At 42.2% G+C, this 12,779-nt stretch overlaps 1 protein-coding gene across 5 annotated transcripts in view; it reads right to left on the bottom strand.

Annotated features, from left to right (window-relative positions):
- TBC1D22A (TBC1 domain family member 22A) overlaps positions 1–12,388 on the bottom strand; it is a 707,108-nt gene extending 694,720 nt beyond the window's left edge. For all 5 annotated transcript variants that reach the window (XR_012655728.1, XM_032768194.2, XM_032768195.2 and 2 more), the window contains exon 1: positions 12,157–12,388. Coding sequence is in view for 4 of the 5 variants with exons in the window: in XM_032768194.2 (XP_032624085.1) it covers positions 12,157–12,218 (62 nt within the window). In the remaining variant the exon portion in view is untranslated. The remainder of the gene's footprint in view (positions 1–12,156) is intronic.
- Between the last annotated feature and the right edge of the window lie 391 nt (positions 12,389–12,779).

The following is a 12,779-nucleotide window of genomic DNA, read 5'->3' as shown; positions in this document are numbered from 1 at the left end:
TCCTGCTGGTAGGGTTCCTACCAGCAGGGCTGCCACCAGGGGGGAGAGGGAGAGGGAAGGGGCAGCAACGTTAAAGCAGTCCTTTGCCACGGCAGCACTTTAACGTTGCTGCCCCTTCCCTGCCCCCCTGCCAGTGGTGGTAAAGACGCACAACACATTTCCGCTCCACACTTCCTGTCGATTTCTATGTCAGTGAGCAAATCTGTAGCACTACACAGCAAGTTCCTGTACCGCATGTTAACAAGTCTCGCGTGTTATATAGGTAGCACTGGGAGGCATGGCGCTACCGCGCGTTAAGCAGATTCGTGTGTAAATGGGTCACGAGTGAACAGATCTGTATTGTATGCCATCTTCTCAAGAAACTCCCTGAAGAAGCACAAGAATAAATCTACACAGACACCCCCCTAGAGCCCTGACCAGAGCCCTGACCAGGAGTATTTTATCTGCTACCCAAGATCCAAAAACCTGGGAATCCTGGATGCCCCATCATCTCAGGCATTGGCACCCTGACAGCAGGATTGTCTGGCTATACAAACTCTCTCCTCAGGTCCTACACTACCAGCACTACCAGTATCTTTGAGACACCACTGACTTCCTGAGGAAGCTTCCATTGGTAATCTTGCAGAAAACACCATCCTAGCCGCTATGGATGTAGAAGCTCTCTATACCAACATTCCACACAAAGATAGACTACAAGCCATCAACAACAGTATCACCGATAATGTCACGGCAAACTTGGTGGCTGAACTTTGTGACTTTGTCCTCATCCACAACTATTTCACATTTGGGGACAACATATACCTTCAAGTCAGCAGGATTGCTATAGGTACACGCATGCCAACATTTTTATGGCTGACTTAGAACAACACTTCCTCAGCTCTAATCCCCTAGCATCCCTACTCTACTTGCACTACACTGATGACATCATCATCATCATCATCATCATCTGGACCCATGGGAAGGAGGCCCTTGCGGAATTCCACCAGGATTTCAACAACTTCCAGTCCACACCAACCTCAGCCTGTACCAGTCCACAGAAGAGATCCACTTCTTGGACACTACAATGCAAATAAGCAATGGTCACATAAACATCACCCTATACCGGAAACCTACTAACTGACTTACTTACATACATGCTGTCATAAGCAGATACCTAAGGGTTAATGTTTCTTTTACCTGTAAAGGGTTAACAAAGAGAACCAAACACCTGACCAGAGGACCAATCAGGAAACCGGATTTTTCAAAGCTGAGGGAGGGAATGTTTGGCTCGGATGTCTTTGTCTGTTCTGGGCTTCTAGCGTCTATTTCAGTCTTGACCTTCCACCACCACTTGCCTTGGTTATGTTCCGTCCTTCTTAATCTTTGTTTCCCAGTTGTTAAGTACAAAGTGTGCCAAAGATGATGTTCTTTAATTGTTTTGCTGTTTTGCATCTTGTATCTGGCTGGTGGAGTCTTATGTGTATGCTCTAAGTACTTTAAATTGTAATTGTTTTTGGTAAGGCCTGTTTTCCCTTTTCTATTGTTTATTCAGTTTCTAATGTTGAAAAGCCCTGACTATACCATCTTAGAGTACAGAGAACTGTATTCTATTTCTTTCTTTCTTTTTTTTTAAAAAGTTTCTTTGTAAGACCTGTTGAGTTTTGTTTTAGTTGACCCACAGAAATTGTGGGAGAAGAAAGACGGGGGGAGGGAAAAGCTGCTCTCTGTTATACTCTCTCCTAGTGTCCCAGGCGGGAAGAAGCGAGGGGAAGAGAATAGAATCTTTTCTGTTCCTTGTTTTGGTTTGTCTCTTTGTGGAAGAGGAGATATGCTCTTGGTATTGTGATGTAAGAGGTTGCATCAGTAACTCTCAGGTTAGTCCAGAGAGGAATTTGGTGGGAGAGAGGGGGAGAATGGTTATTTCCCGTGTGTGAGACTCAGAGCTCTGAGTCTTGGGGTCCCCAGGGAGTTTTGGGGAGCCAGAGGGAGCAAAACTGACGATTTTGGTTGGTAGCAGCCAAGATCAATTAAGCTGTAACTAAGCTTAAGAGGGTTCATGCTAACTTTCAGGTTATGAACGCTAAGGTTCGAAATCGAGTAGTAAAGCTATGATACCTGCTCCAGCTTTATCCGAATATACAACGAATACCATGTCTTCAGCCAAGCTCTAAGATACAACCGCATTTGCGCCAATCCCTCAGACAGGGACAAACACCTACAAGATCTCTATTAAGTGTTCTTAAAACTACACTACCCACCTGGTGAAGTGAAAAAACAGATTGACAGAGCCAGAAGGGTACTCAGAAGTCACTTACTACAGGTCAGACCCAACAAAGGAAGTAACAGAACGCCACTAGCCGTCACCTACAGTCCCCAATTAAAACCTCTCCAGAGCATCATCGAGGATCTACTACCTATCCTGAAGGATGATCCCTCACTCTTACAGACCTTTGGAGACAAGACTGTCCTCGCTTACAGACAGCCCCCCAACCTGAAACAAATACTCACCAGCAACTACACACCATACAACACTAACCCTAGAACCAATCCCTAAAACAAACCCCGTTGCCAACTCTGTCCACCTCTCCATTCAAGGGACATCATCATAGGACCTAACCACATCAGACCTAACCACATCAGCAACACCATTAGGGGCTCATTCACCTACACATCTACCAGTGTGATATATGCCATCATGTGCCAGCAATGCCCCTCTGCTATGTACATCGGACAAACTGGACAGCCTCTACACAAAAGAATAAACGGACACAAATCAGACATCAAGAATTTTAACATTCAAAAACCAGTAGGAGAACACTTCAATCCCCGTGGACACTCAACAGACTTAGAAGTGGCAATTCTTCAACAAAAAATACGTTCTGCTTACTGTATTTTTCATTCAATACATCTGATTAAGTAGATCTTAGTCCACAAAAGCTTATGCCCAAATAAATTTGTTAGTCTCTAAGGTACCCCTATGACTCCTCATTGTTCTTCCCACCACAGGCATCTTCCCTTCATTCATTAAAAATTGTGTGGCCTCAAAGTCTTGCTCAACCAGCGACTGTTCTTAGATGACCAGGTAGTGGCAGTAGTAAGATATGCCCTTTTCTACCTTCTGCTTGCTTGGAATATTCACGCCTTCCTATCAACCAAGAATCTGGTCACCATAATTCATTCATTTATCCCTTTCAGACTGAGACAACCTATACTCACTGATAGTGGGTGGTGGGGGGAAACAATTTAAAGGTTCAGCCATCCCCAGAACAGCTTGAGTAACACACATACACGAAGGCCCCCTCCCCTTACTCTCAGTCTCCCCTCCAGGAAAGCAGCAGCCTCTCCCTGCAGTTCCCAGCTGTTGTTCCTGCCTCTCCCTGCAGGATGCAGCTCATGGGCTGTGACCGCTGCCGTGTAGAGAGGGGCAAGGCTGCACCATGTGACTGATCAAGTCCAGAAAACTTTGGCAGAAATTGGAAGGAGGGGGAGTGTGACGTGACCCCATGTGCTCCTCTCCCCTACACCTAGCCTCTGCCTTCAGAGTAAATTACTATAATCCAGTGGATCTGGGGCTGAAGGTCAAAGTAATGTAGATGCTCCATTTTTGCAGGGTGTAGCAGTTTGCATTCTCAGCAGGACAGATCATTTCTATGATGCAACCTTTCCTATCCAGCCATACAACTATTTCATCTAGCAGATCAAGTACTGCAGCAGCCTTTTCACTGGTCTTGACAAATACAGTCTTTCCCACAGATATCCATTCAGAATGCTGCAGCAAATATTTTCTTAGCCTTTCACATTGGCCGTATCACCCCGCTCTTTGCGTTCCTTCATTGGCCGCCTCCTCTTCTCTATCATAACAAACACAAGCTATTGGTCTTCACTTTCAAGGGTGTCATAACCTATCCTCACCCTGCCTATCATTTCTCACTCCTGCCTCCAAATGGCCCATCACATCAGCTTCCATCACCCACTTGTTATATTTTCAAACAAACACATTCACGTTTTGTCCCATGCTTTGCCTCATATTTTGGAGAAGATCCTCATAAACATATGAAAAACTAACTCATTATCTTCCTTCAAAACTGTACTTCGCTGTGAGGCCTACAAAAAAAAACCTGACAATGGTTAGGCTGTTGGTGTACAGACCACAGCCTATCATGCTAACCAATACTTATTCATTCTTCTTTGCAATTCCCAATCTGTCTGTATCTGTTATAACTAGTCTTATACACATATTGTTAACTCTTTGGGACAGGGACTGTATTTTTGACAACATCTAGCACAATGGGGTTCTGGTCCATGACTGCAACTCCTAGGTGCTACGATAGTACTCTAATAACTACATCACTCCTGTACTCTGCACTTTTTGTTGGCTCCCAGCCTCATCTTCAAAACCATCAACAACTCAGAGCTCACCGACAGAGTTCAGCTCTCCATCCACAAGTCAGTGTTAAGGGTTGGGTAGAAACACATTTTTTATAACTTGTGTGCAGTGAAAAAATTTTAATACCCTTAACTATTATTTGTTTTCTTGCTCTTAAAAGAAAATCAGTCTGATTGGCAACACTTGTGCTCCATTCATTTTTCTCCACATCAACCTCTCACCATAACTAAGCTAATCGTTTTGTTCATTGACTGCCAATAGTCTGGTCAACAGCAAGAGACACTGCCAAGGTCTGGACTCAGACATTAGACTGAACACCCAAACATCAAAACTAAAAAGACACACATGCAGGCCAGTCCTGTGGAATTAATTGGCAGCGTCCTTCTATCTATGTGCTGTGGGTTTCCAATCACAGACTCAATTCAAAGGCTGTTAGGAGCCAGGAATGCAGCATATTTAGTGGGCAGATATTCTGTTGATGCAAGCTTTCATAGCTGTACTGAAGTCAATGGAGCAGTGACAAATTCACACCAGCTGCATACCTTCCCTTTAGTCCCTGAAAAGGAAGGACAGACATCATTCAGCAACGTACTGCGAACCATCAAGAAATCGTGCTGAGAGACTCCAAACACCTAGGAACTGAAAAATAATATAAAATAAAGCATGAAGAAGAGAAGGACCCTCAGGATTCCTCTTACAAAAAACAAACAAAAAAACACTGAAGAGTTCAACAGTGGTAAACAGTCAGGAGGTCCTGTACATCTTCTGAAGGGTAGTGTGTACTCTGATAACGACTGGATCTACAGATAACCTTAGTATGGAATTATACTGAGCCTTCACACGTTAAAGTATAAACAGTATGATGGCAATATGCTCCACCTACAATGAATACTAGCATGCACATGGCAATTAGTAAAGGCATTTTCCCATCTGAATGATCATGGTGCTCTCAGAAAAATACCATGTTTGTGGATACAGCTGGTGAAGAAAGAATTGTTCAGGGTTCGCTTATTTCCTTGACAGGACAAGACACGAGTTTTCAAGTTCTTTTAACACTGTGGATGGCTTTCCTTCTCATCCCCAAGCAGACATATCACCTCCTCTTTTATTACATAATATCCCTGTGACAATTATGGTAATTGCTTGCATGGACAAGGAATAATTAGTTAAAAGCACATTTTCTAATGAAATGTAATAGCTAGAAAAAACAGAACAACTAGTAGCATGTGACCTCCAAGCTCTGTGCATCTAGAGCTCCATAAACTCCCAGCAGGCCATAGATCAATTTGGAACACAGGAATTGCTGGATGCTAGATCTGCAAAAGTTCCATCTATCTAGCATTCCATTTCCAATGGTGACTGGCACTTGATAGTTCAGAAGATGCAAGAAACCACACAGTAGGCAGATGTGGGATAATCTGCACCAAATGAATGTCCCAGTCTAGCTCTTACTGTTTAGAGATTGGCTTAACTCTTCAAGCATGAGGTTTTATATAACTCCCAATACTTTATTTTTAGCTTTAACTATTATAATTGTAGATATTCTTATTATCCAGTGACAATCCCTCTTTTAATCTTGCTAAATTCTTGGCCTCTAACGTCCTCTGGTAATTAGTTCCACAGCCAAAGTATGAATTGTATTAAGAAATATTTTCTTTATTCAATCTTGAATTAGACACCTTCCAATTTCATTAAATTATCCCCTTGTCCTTCTGCTGTCAGGAAGGGAGAACTGATGTGCCTGTTCTGCCTTCTCTATACAATTCTTTATTTTGCACTTTTATCACATCCCCTCCGATTCACCTCCTTGCTAAGGTAACAATTGCAGTCTTCTCAATCGCTCCTCATATGAAAGTTTTTCCATACCCATAACCATTCTCAGCACCCTTCTTTGGGTCCCTCTAATTCTACAGTATCTTTTTTGAAATGTGGTGATGAAGCTGAAAACAATTTAAGCCAAAATAGCTGAGAGAAAAAAATTAAACAGAAAAGTGTTAATTTTTAAAATAAATGAAAATAAAACAAACAAAAAGAGGGGGAAAGCTGATAGCAAAGAATATAAATTAGAAACGAGGACTTATAGAAAACTTTATTAAGAACAAAAAAGGATCCTGACAATGGTACTGTTTCACGATTAGATAGAAGTTGTAGGATTATCAATAACAATGCACAAAAGGCAAAAGCATTTAATAAATATTTCCTGTTTTGTATTGGGCAAAAGACAGATGATAGATTCACATATAAGGATTATGATGAAAAAGAAGAAATACTTTCTGCTCTAATAGTAACTCAGGAGGAGGTTAAACCAAAGCTACTGAAATTAGACATTTTAAAAATCAGAATCATCAATAAAGCCAGAGGGGTCCACTGTGATCATCTAATCTGACTTCCTCCATAATACAGGCCTAGGGTTGTGTACTTAATCAGTATAAAAATCATTGGTTAACTGACTAGAACAACAACAAAAAGAGAATAAAACTTTATCTATAGAAAGCTAAACCCATTGGAGACCATACTTATGTATAATTACAAAAATCAATAATGTATCTTAACTGAGTTATTTTAACTCAGAAAAATGCACCAGGATACAATCAGAAAACTAGGTTACCACCTACATAAGAGCATTCTTGCAGGAACATTTGACAATATTTCACCACAATCAAATAATAAGCAGTCCACTGACCTGCTTGCCAAGCCTACTGACAGGCCATACAACTTCTCTGAATTAATTCCTGTTTGAATTAGAGCCTCTTGGAAAACATCCAAACTGCATTTTAAAGATTTCCAGTGATGGAAAATCTACTACAACCCTTGGTAAGATGCTCCAATAGTAACAACACTCTCTGTTAAATATGTTGTGCCTTATTTATAGTCTCAATTTGTCCAACGTCACTTTTCAGCCACTGGATCTTGTTATACCTTTACCTGTTAGATTGAACAGCCTTTTATTAAATTTTTATTCTCCATATAGCTACTTACAAAGTGTAATCAAGTCATCCCATTTTGTTAAATAGATTGAGCTAAAGGAGACTATCACTATAAGACATGCTTTATAATCCTTTAATCCTTCTCGTGGCTCTTCTCTGAACTTTCTCCAATATGTCAACACACTTTTGGAATTACGGACACCAGAACTGGACACTGTATTCCAGTAGCACTTGCACCACTGCCAAATAGAAAGGTGTACAACCGAATTCAGAGTTTTAAAATAACTGGCTGAAGAGCTCCATGGATCACTAATGTTTATTTTTAATAAGTTTTGGAACCCTGGAGAAGTTCCAACATACTGAAAGAAGGCTAAGGTTGTGCCAATATTTTAAAAGTTAACAATGATCTGGTAATTATAGGACTGTTGGCCTGAGATCAATCCCAGGAAAAACAAAGTGGATAAAAATCAATTGTTGGGAAAAAAAAAAAAAAAAACCCACCCAATTTTTTTTTAATTTACTTTAAATTAGTTTTTTTTTTAAAAAAAAAAAACCTGTATTAAATTAATTTGAAATTGACAAACTTACAGGTCCTAAACTTACTTTAATCTGTTTAACATCACTGAAATTATAACACTACAAAAATAATATTAACACTACATGTTTGCAAACCAAGTTTTAAAGAAAAGAAACTGGAGGATCAGGCCGAAAGAAAACTGATAAGGTTCAACAAGGACAAGTGCAGAGTCCTATGTTTAGGAAGGACAGAATCCACATGCACCGCTACAGGCTGGGGACCGACTGTCTAAGCAGCAGTTCTGAGAAAAGGACTTGAGGATTACAGTGGATGAGAAGCTGGATAGGAGTCAGCAGTGTGCCCCTCGTTGCTAAGAAACATATGGGCTGATGATAGAGCATTGCCAGCAGATCCAGGGAAGTGACTATTTCCCCTCGTATTTTGACACTGGTGAGGCCACACCCTGGAGTATGGTATCCAGTTTGGTCCCACTACAGAGGGATGTGGACAAATTGGGAGAACAGTCAGTGGAGGGGACGGAAATGATAGGGGGCTGACACACATGCCTTATGAGGAGAGGCTGAGGGAACTGGAGTTATTTAGTCTGCATAATACAAGAGTGAGGGGAGAATTTGATAGCATTCTTCAACTACCTGGGGGTGGGGTTCGATAGAGGATGGAGCTAGGCTGTTCTCAGTGGTGGCAGATGACAGAACAAGAAGCAATGGTCTCAAGTTGCAGCAGGGGAGGTCTAGGTTGGGTATTAGGAAAAAACCATTTTACTAGGAGGGTGGTGAAGTAATGGGTTACCTAGGGAGGTGGTGGAATCTCTATCCTTAGAGGTTTTAAGGCTCAGCTTGACAAAGCCTTGGTTGGGATGATTTAGTTGAGGTTGGTCCTGCTTTGAGCAGGGGATTAACTAGATGACCTCCTGAAATATTCCAACCCTAATATTCTATGATTCTATAATTGAATATTTATCCAAATAGACAAACCATTAGAAAAAATTAATCTAGTAAAAAAAATGCATCACTATTTTCTAACATAATAGAAAATGAAAAAATTAAGAATCTGAATAAATGTATGTTAAGCTATACTATTGTTTAAACACATGTTATAGATATAGTGTATCCTCCTGGTTAGCAAAAAGCAGAACCAATTTAGTAAAGGCTATATTTAACATGTTTAAGGTTATCATCCAATTTGTGTCAGCCTTTATTTAAAAAAAAACCTAAAAAGTACAAATGTAAAACAATAAAAGTTTGAGATTTAAATCAAGGTTTTTGCTTGCTGATTTAAACCATCAATAAAAATTGGTGTTTCAATTGCTTTGATTTAAAATCAAGCCATTCTGAACTAACAGAAAGAAAATATAATTAATGCTAATCAACAGGGGTTTATGGAAAATAGATCTTATCAAACTAATCTCATATTTTTTTTTATAAGATTACAATTTGGTTGATGAAGGTTCTAGTGTTGACATAATATACAGAGGCTGCATCTACACTACAGTGGTGCAGCTGCATAGACACTAAAACTTCCATTGCTATAGTATATCAACCTTGCTGAGAAGCAGTAGCTTGGTCAACAGAATTCTTTTTCACCTAATGCTGTCTACACTGGGGCACAGGTTATCTTAACTACTCTCTCAGGGACTGTATTTTTCACACCTCCTGAGCAATGTAGTTGGCTGACCCAATTTCTAGTTTAGACCAGTCTTAGACAGTGTTCCCAACTTTTGTATTGGTGACCCCTGTCATGGTATAATTCCCAAATCTGGACTTTAGCATCCCAACGACTGGGTACCAGCATGAAACCTCTAAGCTTAAATTACCAGCTTAGAACTGATAGGCTGCCACCAACCAGGATTTCAGTGCCTGGGTACACTTGGTCCCCAAAACTTCCCTGTGGGACCCCAAGACTCAGACGCCCTGAGTCTCACAACAAAGGAAAAACCATTCTCCCACCTCTCTCCCACCCAGAATTTCCTCTCTGGACTAACCTGAGAGTTACTGATGCAACCTCTTCACATCACAATACCAAGAAGCATGTCTCCTCTCTTCCACAAAGAGACAAACCCAAAGACAAGGAACAGAAAAGATTCTATCTCTCTCCCCTTAGCTTCTTCCGCCCTGGGACACTAGAAGAGTTAAACACAGAGAGCAGCTTTCCCCTCCCCCCTGTCTTTCCTTCTCCCACAATTTCCTGGTGGGTCAACCAGAAACAAAAAAAAAAATCAACAGGTCTTACAAAGCAACTTTTAATTAAAAAAAAAGAAAGAAAGAATAGAATAACAGTTCTCTGTAATCTAGATGGTAAGATACAGGGTTTTCAACTTATAGAAAATGAATAAACAATAGAAAAGGGATAAACAGCCTTACCCAAACCAATACAATTTAAGAGTACTTAGAGCAAATACACATAAAGACTCCACCAGCCAGATACATAGATGCAAATACAGCAAAACAATTTAAAAGACTACACTTTGGCTACCTTTGTACTTACAACTGGGAAACAGAAGATTAGAAGGACTGGAAACAGATCCTCTCAAGTCTGAGAGAGCACAGAACAGACAGACAAAGACCCAAGACCAAGAAACACCCACAAATTCCCTCCGTTAAGCTTTGAAAAATCTGGTTTCCTGATTGGTCCTCTTGTCAGGTGTTTGGTTCCCTTTGTTAACCCTTTACAGGTAAAAGAAACATTAACCCTTAGCTATCTGTTTATGACAACCCCTTTCACATAGCAAGCCTCTGAGTGCAACTACATCCCCTCCTATAAATTAAAAACAGTTTTTTATATATTTAACACCATTATAAATGCTGGAGGTGAAGTAGAGATTGGGTGGAGGCTGTCAGCTCACGACCCCCCATGTAATAATAACCTCATGAGCCCCTGAGGGGTCCCAACCCCCAGTTTGAGAACCCCACCTTAGACTTCTGTAAGACATTTTATTTGATGTTTTTTCTAAAAGGTATGTTCTAGTTCAAAGGGGAATTAATTCAAGTAAATCCTATGGGCTAATATACACAGGAAATCAGACTAGATGATCACAGTAGTCTCTGCTATTTCTACAATCTATGAATACTGCACAAAGTATAATGAATCATGTAATCTAGTTCTCCTCTGCTCACTACGTGATTGACACACACAAAGATTTCTAACTGAAAACTACTGAGATGAGCTGTTCAAGTAATTGAATGATTTGGCACATAAAAATTCCAATTGTTAGTTCAACAACAAGAAAAGCTACAGAAAAGCATTGAAAGACATCCTGGCACACTTGCCAGCAAGGAGCAAAGAACTCTTTGCTGTGGCTACGACCCAAACTGAAATTGACAAGAATCTGTTCAGAGAGACAAGGTGGGGGAGATAATATTTTTTATTGCACTAACTTCTGTTGATGAGAAAGACAGACTTTCTAGTTTACAAAAAGCTCTTCTTCAGGTCTTGAAAACTTAGGCCTGGTCTATACTGTGGATGGGAAAACAATCTAAGTTACGCAACTTGTAGCTGAAGTTGACATACTTAGATCAACTTACCACAGTGTCTTCACTATGGTAGGTCAACTGCTGATGCTCCCCCGTCGACTCCAGCTACGTTTCTTGCTCTGGTGGAGTACCGGAGTTGATGGGAGACTGCTTGATTTATTGCATCTTCACTAGATGTGATAAATCAACTCTCACTGGTTCAATCACTCCAGACTTAAGTATAGACATGCCCTTATTCAGAGTGTCAAAGAAAAGGGTGGGCATGGCTGCAACACTGCATACCTTTAAATAAGTGTTAACTACCTACCCTAAACAATCTATTCAATCTCCTATTTAACTGTGACATTCTGAGCAAGTTTTCCAGAGCAGAAGAAAAGCTCTGTGTAAGCTCCAAAGCTTGTCTCTCTCACCAACATAAGTTAGTCCAATAAAAGATATTACCTGGCTCACCCAGCATGGAAGTCAATTATTTTTGGTTTACCGTACATCACTCAAGCCAAGCAGCAGAGGACAGCGCTCATGCTCTACAGCTGTCCCTTACAGAAACACAGTGCAACTTCCAGAGGCTAGTCAGTTTCACGGCTGTTACTACAACTGCTGTCAAACGTTAGCTGTTCTCCACCCTTTGGTTGGAGCTACAGCGCCGGACACCAGACCCTCTTCCCCAAGTCACGGGGGAACGGTGCAGAGCCGCCCTCAGCACCGAGTGAAGGTACCATTCTGCCCCTAACACGCTGATAAGTGACCCCGCCGCCTTCCAGCACCCCCACCCCGCCACTAACCCCACATAACCCGGAGCCAGCCGCCCCACTGCCCCCCTCCTTTCCGACAGGCCAGCCTCCGTCACACACTCACCTCCCCGGCACCTTCGAGCCGCTCCGCTTCCAGAACTGCTTCCTGCCTCCGTCGTTCGCCATGGCTCCCGTCACCTCATCCCCTTTACCGAAGCGCGGCGCCTCCCCCGTCCGCCTGCTCGGTTCCCCACGGCACAGCCCGCTCTGCCCGGCCCAATTCCTGGAAGTTTACTCCATCCCAACAGCTTCCCATTTACTAGGCGCAGAGCGCTGCCATATTGACACCGCGCAAAAAGCTCTACCCCCATTGGCCGGCGATGTCTCGTACCAATCAGAAGTAAGTTTACTCACGGTTGGGTCAGAGTCACCCAATCAGGACCGCTCGAGCCGGGTCTGGCGACTGGAGGCAGCAAGCAAAAGGAGGTGAGGAGCGATTTCCAAAGCAGTCCCGGCCCTGCCTGTCGGCACGCTCCGGTCCCGCTTTCCAATCGTGGTTTTCCTCCCTTCCTGTGTCGCGACGCCCTTCTCGCTGCCCTGTCTCCTGGAGGGGGCGGGCCCTGCCTGTACTGTCTCCCTGCGGGGGGGCTGCGTACGGACAGACTCGGAGGTGAGGAGGGTGCTTTACAGACAGTCTCGGGGGTGTTGGTCTAGCGGCACCTACCAGGACCTTTCCCCTCCACCATT

The sequence above is a fragment of the Chelonoidis abingdonii genome, chromosome 1 (assembly GCF_003597395.2).
Source record: "Chelonoidis abingdonii isolate Lonesome George chromosome 1, CheloAbing_2.0, whole genome shotgun sequence".
In the NCBI taxonomy this organism is placed as follows: domain Eukaryota; kingdom Metazoa; phylum Chordata; order Testudines; family Testudinidae; genus Chelonoidis; species Chelonoidis abingdonii.
The sequence above is the reverse complement of the archived record's forward strand: the minus strand, read 5'-3'. Positions and strand labels throughout refer to the sequence as shown.